The 18,411-nt window shown below is 35.2% G+C and overlaps 3 protein-coding genes across 4 annotated transcripts; 2 read left to right on the top strand and 1 right to left on the bottom strand.

Annotated features, from left to right (window-relative positions):
* The first annotated feature begins 512 nt into the window (after positions 1–512).
* si:ch211-127m7.2 (uncharacterized) lies at positions 513–5,179 on the top strand. 2 transcript variants are annotated; one of them, XR_008151207.1, is made up of 3 exons: positions 513–3,698; positions 3,801–3,867; positions 3,967–5,179. XR_008151207.1 is itself a non-coding variant. In XM_052543864.1 (3 exons), the coding sequence occupies exons 1-3, from the start codon at positions 3,562–3,564 to the stop codon at positions 4,237–4,239; spliced, it is 477 nt and encodes a 158-aa protein (XP_052399824.1). In that variant the 5' UTR covers positions 3,508–3,561; the 3' UTR covers positions 4,240–5,179. The 2 variants fall into 2 exon arrangements, 1 of the variants encoding a protein (XP_052399824.1); XM_052543864.1 differs by having other exon boundaries at positions 3,508–3,698.
* Positions 5,180–8,438: 3,259 nt separating this feature from the next.
* On the bottom strand, positions 8,439–10,236 carry LOC127946995 (kxDL motif-containing protein 1). The gene is made up of 5 exons (XM_052543865.1): positions 10,036–10,236; positions 9,853–9,954; positions 9,623–9,775; positions 9,285–9,331; positions 8,439–9,060 (listed from the first exon to the last, which is right to left on the bottom strand). Exons 2-5 carry the CDS (start codon positions 9,948–9,950, stop codon positions 8,804–8,806), a joined length of 555 nt encoding a protein of 184 aa, XP_052399825.1. The 5' UTR covers positions 9,951–9,954; positions 10,036–10,236; the 3' UTR covers positions 8,439–8,803.
* A 1,072-nt stretch (positions 10,237–11,308) lies between these two features.
* Positions 11,309–18,278, top strand: LOC127947490 (enhancer of mRNA-decapping protein 3). The gene is made up of 7 exons (XM_052544650.1): positions 11,309–11,457; positions 11,709–11,881; positions 12,005–12,294; positions 13,465–13,809; positions 13,880–14,033; positions 14,116–14,333; positions 15,442–18,278. The coding sequence occupies exons 2-7, from the start codon at positions 11,718–11,720 to the stop codon at positions 15,774–15,776; spliced, it is 1,506 nt and encodes a 501-aa protein (XP_052400610.1). The 5' UTR covers positions 11,309–11,457; positions 11,709–11,717; the 3' UTR covers positions 15,777–18,278.
* Positions 18,279–18,411: the final 133 nt, after the last annotated feature.

Below are 18,411 nucleotides of genomic sequence, written 5' to 3'. Positions count from 1 at the left end.
GGACAGCAGTATGAGACAATAAGGAGATAGTATATCAAGATTTGGAATTTGTTTGGCAAACATTTTATGCGAACCTCTGTCATTCTGAGCTTTCATTAGATGGAAGAGACAGTGCTTACAAACAGTGTTCCTGTGGCTCAAGTGGTAGAGCATTGCATTAGCAGCGCAAGGTTGTGGGTTCGAGTCCCAAGGAACACGTTAGGTAAAAAATGTTTGCCTGAATGCACTGTAAGTCACTTTGGATAAAAGCGTCTGCTAAATGCATTAAGGTAATGTATCAACAGAAATGTTTACAGTGACTGAATCTCACAGTGTGGAGAGAGGATTTGATGCAGTGCTTTGCCTCTTTTATTGTATTCATTTAAAAGTGAAATAGTCTTTTGCTGCTCTGCACCTGTAATTCTGATCACAGGCTGATAACTGTGCCAAGTCAATTGTTCTTAAGTTATGTGGAATGTACAGTATTGTTCAAAATAATAGCAGTACAATGTGACTAACCAGAATAATCAAGGTTTTTCGTATATTTTTTTATTGCTACGTGGCAAACAAGTTACCAGTAGGTTCAGTAGATTCTCAGAAAACAAATGAGACCCAGCATTCATGATATGCACGCTCTTAAGGCTGTGCAATTGGGCAATTAGTTGAATTAGTTGAAAGGGATGTGTTCAAAAAAATAGCAGTGTGGCATTCAATCACTGAGGTCATCAATTTTGTGAAGAAACAGGTGTGAATCAGGTGGTCCCTATTTAAGGATGAAGCCAACACTTGTTGAACATGCATTTGAAAGCTGAGGAAAATGGGTCGGTCAAGACATTGTTCAGAAGAACAGTGTACTTTGATTAAAAAGTTGATTAGAGAGGGGAAAACCTATAAAGAGGTGCAAAAATGATAGGCTGTTCAGCTAAAATGATCTCCAATGCCTTAAAATGGAGAGCAAAACCAGAGAGACGTGGAAGAAAACGGAAGACAACCATCAAAATGGATAGAAGAATAACCAGAATGGCAAAGGCTCAGCCAATGATCACATCCAGGATGATCAAAGACAGTCTGGAGTTACCTGTAAGTACTGTGACAGTTAGAAGACGTCTGTGTGAAGCTAATCTATTTTCAAGAATCCCCCGCAAAGTCCCTCTGTTAAAAAAAAGGCATGTGCAGAAGAGGTTACAATTTGCCAAAGAACACATCAACTGGCCTAAAGAGAAATGGAGGAACATTTTGTGGACTGATGAGAGTAAAATTGTTCTTTTTGGGTCCAAGGGCCACAGGCAGTTTGTGAGACGACCCCCAAACTCTGAATTCAAGCCACAGTACACAGTGAAGACAGTGAAGCATGGAGGTGCAAGCATCATGATATGGGCATGTTTCTCCTACTATGGTGTTGGGCCTATTTATCGCATACCAGGGATCATGGATCAGTTTGCATATGTTAAAATACTTGAAGAGGTCATGTTGCCCTATGCTGAAGAGGACATGCCCTTGAAATGGTTGTTTCAACAAGACAATGACCCAAAACACACCAGTAAACGGGCAAAGTCTTGGTTCCAAACCAACAAAATTAATGTTATGGAGTGGCCAGCCCAATCTCCAGACCTTAATCCAATTGAGAACTTGTGGGGTGATATCAAAAATGCTGTTTCTGAAGCAAAACCAAGAAATGTGAATGAATTGTGGAATGTTGTTAAAGAATCATGGAGTGGAATAACAGCTGAGAGGTGCCACAAGTTGGTTGACTCCATGCCACACAGATGTCAAGCAGTTTTAAAAAACTGTGGTCATACAACTAAATATTAGTTTAGCGATTCACAGGATTGCTAAATCCCAGAAAAAAAAAATGTTTGTACAAAATAGTTTTGAGTTTGTACAGTCAAAGGTAGACACTGCTATTTTTTTGAACACACCCCTTTCAACTAATTGCCCAATTGCACAGCCTTAAGAGCGTGCATATCATGAATGCTGGGTCTCATTTGTTTTCTGACAATCTACTGAACCTACTGGTAACTTGTTTGCCACGTAGCAATAAAAAATATACTAAAAACCTTGATTATTCTGGTTAGTCACATTGTACTGCTATTATTTTGAACAATACTGTAATTCCATATTTTTGAGCAGTTGTGTGAACCACAGAATATCCTGAAACTATGTCAGGAGCCACATTGAAAAGTTGCATATCACTTCAAGCTTATCACATTCCTACTTCTTAACACTGCAAAAAAAAAAAAGTTTTAATCAGTATTTTGTCTTGTTTTCCTGTAATATTAAACATTCTTAAACGAGGTTCTTTTTTTTTTAGAGCAAGCGAATAAATAGACTTGAAAATGCATCAAATATTTCTTAGCAAAAGTCATATTTAAAATTATAAATATTAAATTAGATTTATTTAATATGCTGAGCTTTGCTATGTATTTTGCCAAAATAAATGTAGTTGCTTTGTCATTTACCAAAATTTATTAAAACCTAAACTTAAATATTTTATTTAATCAATTATTATGCTTGTGTATGTACACCATTGTGAGATTACCAAATCCAAAGCAAGTGATGCAATGCTAAATTTCTCCAACTCTTCTTCATCTTGGATGATCTGAGGGTACATTTTGGGTACTTTATTATTATTATTTTTTTTTTACACATGTATCTCTAAGTATGAACCTCAGTAAATTAAATTGAGATAGTTATGTTTTAAATAACAAAAACTTTGCCGGAAACCAAGAAAAAAAAACTGATTTAAAAAAACTTCTTCTTTTTTTTTTTTTTTTTGCAGTTGCAACAATGTATATTAGTAATGTGTGCCACTATAAAATGCTCCCTGTTCATATCTCCCTGAGGGTTTTGTAGCTAGCACATAATATTTGTAGTCTCCATTGATTTCCATCATTGGGTGCAGTGTGCTAGATTAAACTGCTGTTTACATGGAGAGACAGACAGCAAGAAACGGCGAAGGAAAATGTGGATGCATTTATTGCACAGCTCATAGCTTTTACCGTTTGAAGCTGTATCCTGCCTGCTGTGAAAATAAGACAAAGAAGAAAAAAAAAAAATTTTATATTATTGAGGAAAATATTGAATCTGTTAAAGATGGCACATGCCGGGGCCCATTCAGATCAATATTACTGTCTAGTGTTAGATGTGTATTTACCTTGTACAGCTGTACTCCTATAAATATGGTTTAATGTATTATTGATAGTTTCAAAGACTAAGTGATCAAATATTTTTATGAAATGCAACAGTACGGATATAATAAATTTTGCTAAAATCTTGTTTACCTGTATGATATTCTGATATACTGTTAAATAAACTCTTGACAAAGTTCATTTTATAGCTCTCATTAATATACACTGTTTCATACATTGAGATAGATAGACAGACAGACAGACAGACTGACTGACTGACTGATGGAGATTTTAAAGTATGTCCTGTGAATACTGGAGTGTAATGTGACAACTAGCCCCAGTCTCCGCTTCAAGTTGTCTTCCAGACCACAAGGTGGCGCAACACTACGTTCTAAATGTGAAAAACATTCAATGAGGCGGTTCAAAAGAACACGAAAAACAAACCCAAAACTGGATGATGTCTGAAAAGCATAGAAACCTTCCTCCCTGGATGGTGAAATCCGACGTTCAAAGAAGCAAAGACAATGAAGCGGTGATGAAGAAAACGCGTGGTGAAACCACAAAAAGTAAAGCTAAGAAGCGGCTCAAAAGGTAGAAACTACTTTATTAGAACTATCATTTATTAAAAACGTTAACGTATTGGATGTATTTCGGAAAAAAAAACATGTTTATGTCTTACGATGTTGTTCACAGTGTCAAGTATTGGATGAACGAGCGGGAGCTCGTGGAAACAGCGCTCGTCCTTTTGAAGGATGATGAGGTAAATTAATTTCCATTTTAGTAAATCACTTGCCGTCTTTTAAAACCTTTATTTATTCCACGTGATACGGACTTATACATTTTTTGTCATTAATCGTAGGCATGTGCTAAAGATGCAATGCAAGCCCCAGAGGAGCTGAGGATCATTCCGGAGACAGATGAAGACGCGTCAGACCCGGATGTGCAGGACAGAAGATGTGTTTCAGACATCGCAGAGCAGGAGACTGTGCCATATGGAAACTACATGGAAGAAAGAGCCTGTACAAAAGCAGACTGCCATCTGAAACCTCCTCCTGATGGTTCAGGAGCTTCTGAGAAGCATGATGTGGATGATGAGGCTCTTGAACTTGTTCGCGAGATTTTTTTCAAATAATTTAAACCTGAAGACACAAAGTTTAGTGCTAGCAAACATAATTTTATCAAGATTTAAAGTGATACTTAATAACTTAGTCATCCTCATGTCACTGCAAACCTGCTTGGTTTTCTTCTGTGGAGCACAAAAGGTGATATTTGGAAGAATGTCCTGGTCACTCTTTTCCATGCAGTTACAGTGAATGCCAACTTTCAACCTACAAAAGGCCCACCTAAAAAGGCCTAATTAATTGGGTTTGGGACAGCATGAGGGTGAGTATATGTTGTTGTTGTTGTTTTTTATATATGCATTATCTCTTTTTACTTTACTTTTGATTCTTTTTTTTATATTGCAAGCTCTGCTTTTCTGCAGGGAATGAAAATCCAGTTATGATTTTATGTTTTTTTTTTTTTGTTCTGTTGTTTGATGCCTGAACAAAGGTGATTTCGTATTTGTTTTCTAAACCAGCTGATTTATTACCGTATTTTTCGGACTATAAAACGCACTTCTGTTCATAGTTTGGCTGGTCCTGCGACTTATAGTGAGGTGTGGCTTATTTATCAAAATTCATTTTACATGAACCAAGAGAAAACATTACCGTCTACAGCCGCGAGAGGGCGCGCTATGCTGCCAGAGATGCTAAACAGTGCTCCTGTAGTCTACACTGAGCGGCATAGAGCGCCCTCTCGCGGCTGGAGACGGTTATGTTTACTCTTGGTTCTTGGAGTCCAGTGCCACTTGTGTTTTTTTCCTTGGCATGACGTATTTTTGGACTGATGTGACTTAGATGCGACTTATAGTCCGAAAAATACGGTAACTGTCATTTGCACACTCGCACTTTCTATAGTCCTTTGAGTAAGAAAGCAACAACAAAGGACAAATGAGATGATGTTCAATGACTTGCAAAAATAGATTGTATATTTATTCATTTTAATAAAACAATAAAACTGGTACTTGAACAGATGTCTAATGTAAGAGTTTACAGTGTCTGAGGACAAGCTGTCAAATATGGAATCAAGATTTAATTTTGCTGCTCGGGAGACAAGAATGGACACATGGTGATCCTTAAAAACAGATGTGCAGGTGCATACAAAACTCTTTTTCTTTGGACTCTCAGGAGACACACTGAATAAAAGGCAAATTAAACATCCGAACCTGGAGAGCATTCTTTGGTTTATAAACCCCCAGTTTAAAAACGACAGCAGAAGCCAACCAGACAAATCACAATCATTAAATCATTTCAAGTTAATTTGTTAGCAAATATTCTTATTTACCTGTTGTTGAGAAAATGCCTCCATGATGCCACAGAGCCACACGAACCCCCATCCCAGAAACCCCATGACTCCCCGCTGTGTGGTTGATCACTCGCTCCTAAAGGAAAGAGGATCCAAACATGGCATCAGTGATCATCCTTGGGCAATAATGCATACACAATGTACTTTAGACTGAGAAAACTTTTTAAAATTGAACTTTGTAAAAGGTAGCAAATCAAGTCCGTTTTAAATAACTTTAATTGAAACAACAGATGGTTATGAATATATATCTAAAGCTGTCTGTACCCACTCAGAGACAGAATACTGGTGTGTGTCCGCTAACACCTTATACATCTGCAGTTCTGTGGGCACAATGGTAATAAAGTACTGGAACAATTGATTATCTAGAAGACGACAGAGGAAGGCATTTTTTTTTTAAGTCCACCTCATCAGAAATCTAACTTAAAAAAAAAAAAAAAATTATGCTGATTTAACAATTTGTGCGGGAGAAAAAAATTATATTGAATTAGAAAACAAAAAATATATTCATTTCAATGTATTATTTATATATTTGTACATTTAAATTTTATTACCAGCATGAATATATATTTATACTGATAATATGATTTTTTAATATAATTTAATTAGAAAAATGCTTTCCGACTTATAACTGTATAATTCAATATAATTTTAATTATCTTATTATTTTGTTTTATATATATATATATATATATATATATATATATATATATTTACAATATAAATATATTTTTACATTTCACTGCTGGTCATATGCTCTCAATATAACAATGTATGTGACAAATAGAAATCTTGATCTTCTGGTGATAATATCATTTTTCATAAAAAATATGATTGATAATTGAATTAGAAATGCAAAAATTCTCAAACCTCTCTACCTTAGTGTATTATTGTATGTGAAAATTTGATTTGAATTAGAAAAATGCTTAACACACACTTACTTCCTTGAATATTGATCAATATTTTGATTCCTTACAATCTGAAGACACTTTTTCCGTGAGCCATTAAGAAAATATCTATATCTATCTATCACTTTATGCTACTAGAACATTGCTATGAAAAAGCTATGCAACATTTAAAGAAGCACTTCCCAACTGACACACATTTAATCTCTAAAAGTGGGTCCACAGTACTTAAAAACAACTTTGCCTGGAGTTAAGATATAATTGGATGCAAAGAACAGGATGAAAGGAGACATACTCGCCAACAGTGATGTGCAAATTCCTTTCTACTTACTACTTAATAATGGACATAATCCATTATAAATGTCTGCTTTATTTGCACGATTTCTGTTTGACATTTAGCGTAATATGTTCCCGTACAGGCTTCAAGTGTTTTGACCTGGGTGGGAGAGCAGTGGCAATTAGGATTTTTCTTTATATATCATTAACGATAATAATAATTAAGAAAGTGTGATCAGTATAATCCTAATTACCTGTGCTAGAGCCTCTGCTGTAGAGAAAGTTCAAAATTATCCTGCAGAAGAGTTGTAAAATGTGTTAGGCCATCACTTTAACAAGAATCCGGCAAAGAAGTAACATTCAGCAACTCACGGGTTCATACTGAAGGCCATCAGATGCTACCATCGACTCGGCTAGACACATCTCGACACATCTGCTCCAATAAACTGAAAAAGAAAGAAAACTGACAATTTCATGCTACTGTTCATGCAACACATTACTATAGTCAGACATACGTACATTAGCACCTCATTGCACCTGGGATGTCAATATTAATTCCTAGTTTGCTGCAAGATGACAGAACAAAAACAGGATGTTAGCGTTTTAATTTCACATCAAATCATGTTACATATAATAACAAAATACAATTTACTTTTACAACTGTATAGAGTCAGCTGTAATATGTGAGAAGAGTCAGAAAGGAAAATGTGCAATATTATCATATATATATATATATATATATATATATATATATATATATATATATAGTTATTTTAGTATCACTGAGATTTTTAATCTTTTATTTTAATCAATTTATTTGTATCACTATTTATATCTATACAGTGTTTATTGACCTCAGTTTTAGTTCTTTTAGTACATCAAATGAATATATATCCTCCTGGAACCGACAGAGACTTTTGTCCTCTGTGGAGAATATTATATTTTAGTGAATTTCACTCAGACCATACAGTTTTAAATCTTTCTCACAAGTTTTCTCCTTGGTCTTCAAAATGACTGATATTGACAGAATGATCAATTTTAGCACTCTTAGGGAAATATGATATTATTTTGTAATTGTTTTGTAATAAATAAATATCTCGGGAAACTATTATGGGGTTTCAAATCGGAATAGGGGTTTTTGTTAGGCATCATTTTCACACTAGCTTCTGTAGAGGACACCAGGGCAAACATCATGTTAATCAGGCATTTTTGAGGAAACACAACAAAACAATTCAATGAAAGAAATCATTGATCAATATATTCTTATGAATATGTTGCCAAGTTATTAATCCCATTATAACACTTATTTTTTTTCAGGATGGTTTTCCCCAAGAACGCATTAATATTTACATTTTGATTGTAAACAGCTGTTAAAGAGTGTTTTCTCACTATTTGTCTGTGAATGCTCAGTTGTCTTTATGGTTACTGTTAGCCACTGTGCACTTGTCTGGTTTGCTATTTTACTTGGTTTGTTTTCTACCTACCTTGAAATGCTATTTTAAACGGCACATTGTGGTTTTCTGCAATTTTCAAATAAATAATCTAATTTTACAGTCAGCGTTTAATGAAATTAATGAAAGAAAGGTAGAGGAATCGGGTAAGAGGGACGCTGATGCGTTGTAGTCGCACGCTTCCGGTCTGGTGGATTATGGGATATGTAGTCATCAACTACTCGTACATTTCTGTCATATCTTTGTGTTTTAGAAATAATACGAGTTTAGAATAGAGTCTAATTAAAAGACTCACATTGTGCACAATTAAAAAGCTTTTATTTAATGACATACATTTATTTTCCCCCTGAATTCAGAAATAATACTAAACAATAATGCAGTTTTGAACATGAACATTTCTCAACACCAGGTAAACATGTCTGTTTTTAAATGTATCCTTACAACTTTTTTTAAAATAATCTGCAAATAGTAGGCTAGTTTGCATTATTTTTCCAGGCCATTACCACGGCGGTAAGCAGACAGAACAGAAAACATTTAACAACAGCACCAAATTAGTAGCACTAAAAACATTTTCACATAACAACCTTTAAGCTGTAGGCTTGCAACTCTGCACTTTTAAGTGGCGTCTTTATGTAGTAAACACAGTATTGTACACACAAATCTAAACATCAGCTGAATCCGGCCCCTCGTCCCGTAACACTGGCTGTTCATGGCTGTCAGAGGTCGGTGTGCCGGTGTTCTCTTGAGAGGGGTCTTCAGAACAGCAGCTGACGGTGGGTGAGATCACATCTGGGCTGGTGTCACATGACCCTGTGCTCTGTTCAGACGTTGCAGTAGTATTGATGGTGGTGGCCACACTGGGAGGAATGGGCTCAAATTCATCATCATCATCCTCCAGGTTGGAACATTCACTGATGTCTGTTAGAAACAAAGTGGTTTCATTACACAACTTGAGCGAAACTGGAACAAACTAAGGAAGGCACAATATATTTTGTATTATACACGACCATTCAAAAGGGTCACATGATCATTCTAATATACTGATTGGCTGCTTAAGAAACAGGTCTTCTTATTATCATTAATGTTGAAAACAGCTGTCCTGCTTAATAGAAATCGAATCAAAATACTGCATTATAACTTACTGCTGAAGGCCTCTGGATATTGTTTCGCCACCTTGCCTTTTAAAGTCCTGGGGAAACACAAAACATATTATGCATAGGAAATAACTAATGTTTATATTATAATATATATATTGTAATAGTATGCTTAATAATATATCATATTTAGGTTAATATGAAAAATATAATAATAATATAAAAATATTTTATTTCCAATCGTTGTTTGCGTTTTCAAACGTTCATGACAAGCTTACATGTGTTAACTTTCACACACTTGCTTTTAATGGAGGGGGAAGTGTTCATGCAAGATCGTAGGTTTCCCACATCATCATAATTCATGTCTTAAGTTGTCAATATAATACCTTATTCGTCTGAAAATGCTGTCCAGGTCTTTCTTCATCTCTATTAAAGTGCGGGTGTGCGTTAGAAAGTGTTCATTCATCTGTTGTAAGCGCACATTGGACAGTCCGTTGAAGTTGATCAGCATCTCATTGGTCTTCTCAAACCGGTCCAGCCTGGAATACATGAATACATGCAGCAAAAACAGAAAAAATAAGCATAATAAAAATGCTGCCTAAGATGGGTAACTCACATGTGTTTCTGAGCTTGAATGATGGCGTTCACGTCCTCGGAGTTCACCATACTGAGCATCCTGTTACAGAATACTCCTGAGGCTGTGGGCTCCATCATGAGGCTTTTCATAAAACACAAGATATTAGCGTTAATCATGAATCAAGTCAATAATAAACCGATTGATACAAGTATAGTCGCTTACGCTGTAAAATATCCACTGACTAGTTTGCGTCTGACTTGGTTCTAATTAAAAAACGTCTTAATCAGATGCAAACTTGTCTGAGGCTTTGACGCTAACGCATACACCTTTTGTTACACTTATGAAACCATAAAAATCAGCGCACTGAAAAGCGGGCAGACATTTTTGTTGTGATGTTGTCATATGATCACATGAGAGTGGCGTAATTCGGGAGGCGGGGTCACGGAGGTTTTGAAAGCGTTGATTGGCTCTTTTTTATTTTTTACAAAAATCATTCTATAATGACAAATCTATCAGATATTATGTGTCACATGAAGATAAATTGTTTATTATTTGATGTACATATTCTATATTTTTATATATTTAATATATTTAATATTAAATAATAATTATAAACATTAATAATTTATATTTAATTTTATTTTATATGAAATAATAATTGTTAATGACTATTTCAGGTAAAATAATGTGTCACACGAAGAGGGTAAATAGTTCACTTTTTAAATGTTATATAATAATAATTTATTCAGCAGCACAATAAAGCAATATCACTTAAAATTGAATCTTGTATGAAAGTCTCTGGCTCGAAGGGCTGGTTGTGTTGAGTCCTGCTTCACCTTTGTTCAAACAAACACTATACTGTCACCGCTCAGACAGTCCTGAAGGCATTTCAGGTTCTGCTGGAGCTTATGGGAAATGTCACAGTGAATGGGCTTTGCATGTTTTGTTTCTACCAGACGTGCAGGTTCCTCTTCTCCCTTTCAGCTTAACAGATAACACTAACCTCTCATAATGTCACACATAACTGATGAAAATGAGAACACCCCTGCACCAGTCCCTACCTCCAGTGTGGTACAATGCTATTTAGTATTTGATGTTGACTTTATGTTATAATTAACACTAATATATATATATATATATATATATATATATATATATATATATATATATATATATATATATATATATATATATATATATATATATATATATATATATAAATTTCTGGTAAAAAAAGCTCCTGGTAGTGAATATTGCTTAATTTAATAATAAATGAATAAATAATAATAATAATAATAGTAATAATAATAATAATAATTATTATTATTATTATTATTATTATTATTATTATTATTGATGATGATTAATTAAAAAAAGTAATGATAAAATAATATTATAAATATTAATGAATATCAATAATATTTTTTTATATAAATATAAGTTTACACCATTGCCTTCATTTCAATGTAGTTCCGCGGTTGTCCAGTACGTGGCAGTAAACCGATTCAAAACTGATACGCGCTTAGTGAATCTTTATAGAAGAAGCCGTTCACGCATTAAAGCTCTTCTGAGGAGTTAAATAAAAATATATATCTCATTATACCAGTAATTTCTATTATTTAACGGATTTACTCTTGACAATAGGTGAGAAACTTATTTTACTAGTTTTATTTGAACGACGACGAGAAAAAGTCGCTTGTAAAGCAGTTGCATCCTGTAACTTACATCGAGCTGGCTAATATTAGCATCTGATCTTCCCATCTGACGTTCAGTGCTCGACTTATCTCTCCAGAATATTCTTCATTTTTATCTTTCTACCAATAACTTGTTAAGAGCCGTGTTTTAATCTAAAAGTGTCATAAAGAACTCAAAACGTCTTTTTAATCTCATTTCAGCTGGCCAGAATGGCATCAGACTGGATTGGCTGTCTTGTTTCGATCCACTGTGGCCCAACTCTGGGAGTTTATCAAGGAGAAGTGTCTTCAATAGATCAAAGCAGCCAGACAATCTCTCTCAGACACCCCTTCCACAATGGAGTCAAGTGCACAGTGCCTGAGGTCACTTTCAGGTGAATAATCAAATAAAGATCCACTGTCTGACTGTCAGACCTTCTCATCTCATTGGTCGTATTCTACAAATTCAAAATATTGTGACTATGTTAAAACTATATCATATCTTTTCTAATCCACAGTGCCATGGACATTAAAGATCTCAAAATCCTGGAGATCCGTAAGAGCACATCTGAAGTCCCAAAGCAGAATGGTCCTGACTCCAGGTCCACATTGACGCCGCAGGGCGGACGCAAGGACAAGGGTGGTGCTGCACTGGGCAATAGCGCTCCTCTTACAGTACTGAATAAAACGGAACCCAAAACGCAGGAAGAAGGGGTGTCTCCAGTGCCAGCCTACTCAAAGAGTTACGGTGAACGTCACATGGACATGGCTGCTCAAAATAAAGGCTTTAGACGAAGACACAACTCCTGTGAGTCTCCTGTACCATTGGATTTTGAATCTAATCTTCCAGATTGCAACATATATATATATATATATATATATATATTTCACTACAGGTCAAAAGTTTGGGATCAGAACGATTTTTTTAAGCTTTTTACAGGAGTTTCTTACGCTCATCAAAATGAGCAAAAATGTAATAAAAGGAAAAAAATATATATTGTAAGTTATTATTATGATGTAAAATATTTTTTTTTTGTATTTTAATGTACATTAAAATTAATTTATTCTTCTGACGCAAAGCTGAATTTTCGGCATCATTACTCCAGTCTTCAGTGTCACATGATCCTTCAGAAATCATTCTAATATGCTGATTTATTATCAGTCCCAGAAACGGTTATGCTGCTTAATATGTTTTTGGAACCTGTGATACTTTTTTCAGGATTATTTGATTAATAAAAATGTAAAAGAATATTATTTATTTAAAATAGAAATGAACAATATACACTAGTTAAAAAGTTTGGGGTCAGTAAATTTGTATTCTTTTTTTTTTTATTTTTATTTTAGAATTTTAAACTTTTATTCAGCAAGCATGTTAACTTTTTGAGTAATGATAGCAAAGATTTATATTGTTAGAGAATATTTCTATTTTGAATAAATGCTGTTCATTTTTGTTCTTTTAATCTTCAAAGTATTCTGAAAAGGGAATCGCAAGTTGGCGGCACAACTGTTGCCAACATTGATAATTCTAATAATAAATTAGAATGATTTCTGAAGGATCATGTGACACTTTGTGGGCTTATGGAAATTCAGCTTTGCATCACAGAAATAAATTTGGTTACCATTATTTATATTACATTTAAGATTATGTTTTTTCCCCGTATTTTTGATCAAATATAAATGTATATATATATATGTAGCTTAGTATGATTGTGAAATTGAGCAGGTTGAAGTTTAAAATTAAAGTACAGTAAATTAGAATAATGTTTTACTCAATTTTCTTTTTATTTTACAGCATTTGCAGTATTACTATTACAGTATTACTATTAGTTTAATATTTCTATTTCAAATTCACCATAAAATCATGAAAAATATGAATTTATATTCATGTTAAATTGAAAAACATAGTGGCCTTATGAAAGCTAAAGCGTGGAAAGATTTTTAGTTTTTTTAAACTAATGCACACTTTAAATGTTTCTAGGGTCGTCTAGTTGCAGAGGTCCTAATCAGGCCACTCCGAAAAAGAATGGGCTGAAGAATGGAGGTCTAATGAAGAACAAAGATGATGAATGTTTTGGAGACGGTATGGAAGATGTTCCCGATGAGGACTTTGATTTTGAGGGGAACCTGGCGCTCTTCGACAAGGCTGCGGTGTTCTCGCAGATCGAGTCGTCAGAACGGCGAGGCAACGGTGCGAGATCTCGAGGTACGCCTGGAGAGCAAACGCCATCACGATACCGGCACGACGAGAACATCCTAGAAGCCAAACCCGTCGTCTACAGACAGATCACTGTTCCACAGAATGAAACGAAAGAATATAGCACTGGTGAGAATCTCACCTCGTGATCTTTTTATAATCGATCTCAATTTGTGTTAATTGATGGCATTTCTCCCAGACTCAGGGCTGGTGGTACCCAGCATCTCTTTCGAGTTGCACAAGCGTTTAATAGCTGCGGCAGAAAGTCATGGTCTGTCTCTGGAGCGCAGGCTTGAAATGACAGGTGTATGTGCGAGTCAGATGGCCCTCACGCTGCTTGGAGGCCCGAACAGGTTTGTGGGGCTTTAACAGAAATTGCATAATCAATAATATCATCAGCATGTCTGGTTATCATTGGTCTGGTTCTCCTTGTAGACTTACCCCAAAAAATGTGCATCAGCGGCCCACAGTAGCTCTACTGTGTGGACCACATGTCCAGGGTGCTCAGGGGATCAGCTGTGGCCGGCACTTGGCCAACCATGAAGTGGAGGTCATCCTTTTCCTGCCAAACTTTGTCAAGATGTTGGAGGCCATCACCAGCGAACTTGCACTCTTTGGGAAGACGGGAGGCAAACTGGTTTCAAATGTGAAAGGTGTGACACTATTGCATCTACATTAAACAACCATTCATGATTCAATAGTTTTCACTTTTACATTTATTTACATTTATAAATATGATAATTTTATTAAAATACCCAATGATTTTTTTTTTTTTTTAGCATTATCTGTTGATGTTGGAGATATATAGTTGCAAAAAAAGTTTTTGAAAAAAGTCTGTTCTACTCCCTAAGGCTGGATTTATTTAATCAAAAATACAGTAAAAACTGTGAAATGGTAAATATTAAGGCAGTTCTAAGTAACTCTTTTCTATTTTTATCCATATTGTGAGGGTAAAGCTGATTTTTTGCTGTGATTATGCTGAGAAACATTGATTATTTTTTATCAATGTTCAAAACATTTGTGCTGCTTTGCTTTATATTTTTGTGGAACTGATTGACTTTTTATGATTCTTTGAATAAATAAGTTCAAAAGAACAGAATTTAAGAACATTTTTATTTTTGCAGAAATGTTGAAGTTTTACTGTCACTTTTGATCAATTTAATACATCCTTGCTGAAGATAAATATTTAATTAAAAAGTTAATCTTTGGAAATACTAAAAATTTAATCTTTAGTGTCATCTTTGTGATGCCCAAATTATGTTATTTAGACAAAATGCCATAGAATTTTAATAAAGATTTTTTTTAAGTTATCAACCACAAAAACATAATAATCAGATAATTCTTTTTTCCATAATTTTAATATTGCACATCTCTAATCAACCTGACCACTTGTGATAGGATCACCAGGTGTAATCCAGTTGATCCCAATACCCCTCCCCCCACCCCCCCAAAAAAAGAAGTTTCCAGTAGCACAAATTTTGATGATGAAAAACCTTGAGCCTGGTTTCTGTACGTCACATATCTTCCTAACACACCCACCTGAATGCTTTGTTTAGATGGGCTTAGAAAGTCTTGGAAACTTCCACTGTAAATTGCAAAAACATGTTTAGCTTTGTACCCACCCACCCTCCTTATGTAATATACCAGAACACTTCTGACAGCCAGTGGGAGGTGTATGATATATAAATGAGTTCTGTGTCAAAAATTCAACTACATGAGTCTTATCCACCAATTTAAAAGACAATGTATCTTCACCCTCAGACTTGCCCGAGACGCCGGTTGACCTAGTCATAAACTGCCTGGATTCGCATGAAAATGGATTCTTGAGGGAGCAGCCCTGGTACAAGGCTGCCGCCGATTGGGCCAACCAGAACCGAGCCCCAGTACTGAGCATCGACCCTCCTGTAAGTGGACAGGCACATGCTGTTGAAGCAAAATGGTCACTTTCCCTCGGCCTCCCGCTGCCTGTGTCCGAGGACGCCGGCCGAGTCTACCTGTGTGACATCGGCATTCCCCGACAGGTTTTCCAGGAAGTGGGGATCAAATACCACTCTCCCTTTGGATGTAAATTCGTCATTCCGCTGCACTCTGAATAAGCCGTTGACTTTCACGGTCAAGGCTCACTGAACCTGCCTTAAAGATTTTAAGTATGAACGGACCTCGGTTTGAATGTTGCAGCAGAACTGAAACTTCTCAGTCTCTATTTTTTCTCAAATTCTTCTATACTTCTGTGATGATTCCCATAAAAGGGAAGTGATAGCAAATGATACCAGCTCTTGTGACAAACCTGATCTGATAAAAGCAGAACCAACATCATTATACTCACCGTTTGCTGCATTCGAACGGTCTTACAATAATCCTTCACACAGCCGGGCTGATCTTTTTGGATAAGACAACTTTTATAACCAATTAAATATGCAGTAGTGGCACAAAACAGCAACTGGCTCACACTTAATACCACTTGATTGGTCTCATGGCATTTTTGAATGTCATTTTGTTACTTTCAACATCTTAAATAGAAGAATTAGTTTTTAGTTCTTCGTCAGCTGTGCTGATTTAGATAGTCTTTACATTTCCCCATAGAAAAATGTGCATTAGATGGGGCTTTGGTCTTTTTCCCCATGCTTTTTTTTTCTTTCTTTATGTGCCAGATTGATCAAAGTCAGTGTTAAGGCACTGAGGTTAAGAGCAATTTATTGCATGCAACATTTCTTACAGCATTATAAGCTTTGTTGACCAAGCCCAGTGTGCTTGTAAATATGACTGGGCTCTCATCAGTGGTAAAACGTTGCACACTGGTAAGATAAGAAAAGTCTACTAAAAACTGCTTCGTGATATTAGTTGCCATTGGACCAATATTGACCATTTTAAGCAGCCATTGGCCAATACCCCCTATTTTCTTAGGCTAATATTTTTTGCTGTTCTTTATTTGCTGTTTGTTTCAGTTCTCTCAGTGCTCAAACATAAGCAGCTTATGAAATCCTGTTTTAAATGCGAGGTGGCATTGCTTGTTTAGTTACATAAAACAAGGATCTTTTATTAAGAAAGATGCTCCACTTGTTGCAATAAACCGGCTTGCCGATATAGATTCATGATTTTATTACAGGTTCTATTACTGTGCGCACAAACCCATTACAAAGCAAAAAGTCAGTGTGTGCTACACACTCAGTTCTTTTGGGTAATAAGAAGTTTTTCAAAAGCACTGTTGAGGACAGTTGAAATATTTGCTTGAGACTGCAGATCGTATGCCTTCACCGTTAAAATGAGAGGCACTTATGACTCGCAGATCCGTATGCAACAATAATGAACTTAAAATTGTTTCAAAACTGACACCAGGAAATAATGTGTTGATTTTATCAGGCTAATTTACTTTTTTACTTTTTGTTTAAGCTTAATTGTGACGTCATCTGAATTTGACCCCCCACCGATTTAATTCAGAATTATTATTTTTTTTTACTGTTTCTATCTTTGTTGTCTGTTTGTGAGCCACATTCATGGTTAAAGCTCTTTTTTTCCTTTTTTTTTTTTTTTTTTTACATTGGTTAAGCTATGTACAATCTAGTGGGGATCTTTCTTGTCACAAGTGTTAAGATAAACTAGAAACCAACAGACCTTTCACATCACCTATTCTCAGTTATGGGGAAAAAAATGAATGTGAATTTTGATTTTGTTAGTTTTTTTCTCTCTTCCTTTTCTTTTCAGAGTTGATGTTTGTGTCTGTAAGGTTATTGGTGCAGCCTCTGATGGCTGTTGGAGCTCATTTTAATTCGCTTTTGAGCTTAAAAACAAAGACTAAATGAGTCCGTTATTAAAAGAATTAATAAGTTAATGATGCTAATGTGATTGCACTGTCACAGTATAGCAAAGGTCCATCTTATAGTGGATGAATACAGATAAGAGAACGTGCGTCTAATAATACAGCAGTTACTGTGGAAATCTAGCACTAAAAGAGCTTAAAATGGTGGCAAAATCACTTGCTGTTTTTTTTTTTTTTTTTACGACTTGTTAATTGAAATTGAAAATATCACTGCTGTATAATTTTTGTTTTTTTTTCTTGTTTGCACACAAATAGGCTCTAATTGATGATCGCTACAGAGCCCAGTCGTAAGATTCAGTTGAATATGTTGTGATACCCAAGCACTACTTGTGCTTAGATGTATGTCAAAATGCAGTTTGATATAAATCATTCCTCTGTAGGAGTTTGCTTCTAAAATCTGACCACACTCTGTTGAGTAATTAAAAAAATTGCAAAAACGTTTTGTTTTTATCTGGTGATTTTCATTTTTGTGACTTCTCCTCGATGATGTCTCTCGAGGTATTGTAGGGCTTTTGTTCAGTATCAAATATTGAAAGCTACTTTTTGGTTTCTTTCCACAGGTTTCCATTACTACGCCTTTTTCTTCACAAAAGTATGAGATAAAGGTTGTTAGCATTGCATAATTTTGCATTTATTTCTGCACCTGTTGTGTAATTCAAGACATGATTCCGTTCTGGTTTAGACAACAACAACGTTACCATTAATTGTGAGTTAGTGACAAACCTTACAATGTCAACCTTTAAGTGTAAGGACTGAATGAATAAAGAGAATGGAAATATGACTTTATGACTGTTGTTTTATTTACATTTAAAATTCTGTCTGTCTTTCAGTCTTTGTCGTTGCAATTCCCTTTAAAAGCGCGTGCTGTCGCTCCAGTCTCCAAATGCAAAATTAAGACTCCTACAACGGAAAAG

Source organism: Carassius gibelio, chromosome A25 (assembly GCF_023724105.1).
Source record: "Carassius gibelio isolate Cgi1373 ecotype wild population from Czech Republic chromosome A25, carGib1.2-hapl.c, whole genome shotgun sequence".
NCBI classification, from domain to species: domain Eukaryota; kingdom Metazoa; phylum Chordata; class Actinopteri; order Cypriniformes; family Cyprinidae; genus Carassius; species Carassius gibelio.
Note: the sequence above shows the minus strand (reverse complement) of the source record. Positions and strands in the feature narration are given on the sequence as shown.

Excerpts from the sequence above, each read along its gene's own strand:
- si:ch211-127m7.2 (XM_052543864.1), top strand. The coding sequence starts at position 3,562 with ATGATGTCTGAAAAGCATAGAAACCTTCCTCCCTGGATGGTGAAATCC. Across the intron at positions 3,699-3,800 it reads GCTAAGAAGCGGCTCAAAAG|TGTCAAGTATTGGATGAACG; the intron begins GTAGAAACTACT and ends TGTTGTTCACAG. Across the intron at positions 3,868-3,966 it reads TCCTTTTGAAGGATGATGAG|GCATGTGCTAAAGATGCAAT; the intron begins GTAAATTAATTT and ends CATTAATCGTAG.
- LOC127946995 (XM_052543865.1), bottom strand. The coding sequence starts at position 9,950 with ATGATGGAGCCCACAGCCTCAGGAGTATTCTGTAACAGGATGCTCAGT. Across the intron at positions 9,332-9,622 it reads AGCATTTTCAGACGAATAAG|GACTTTAAAAGGCAAGGTGG; the intron begins GTATTATATTGA and ends GTGTTTCCCCAG. Across the intron at positions 9,061-9,284 it reads ATATCCAGAGGCCTTCAGCA|ACATCAGTGAATGTTCCAAC; the intron begins GTAAGTTATAAT and ends TGTTTCTAACAG.
- LOC127947490 (XM_052544650.1), top strand. The coding sequence starts at position 11,718 with ATGGCATCAGACTGGATTGGCTGTCTTGTTTCGATCCACTGTGGCCCA. Across the intron at positions 11,882-12,004 it reads GTGCCTGAGGTCACTTTCAG|TGCCATGGACATTAAAGATC; the intron begins GTGAATAATCAA and ends TCTAATCCACAG. Across the intron at positions 14,334-15,441 it reads ACTGGTTTCAAATGTGAAAG|ACTTGCCCGAGACGCCGGTT; the intron begins GTGTGACACTAT and ends CTTCACCCTCAG.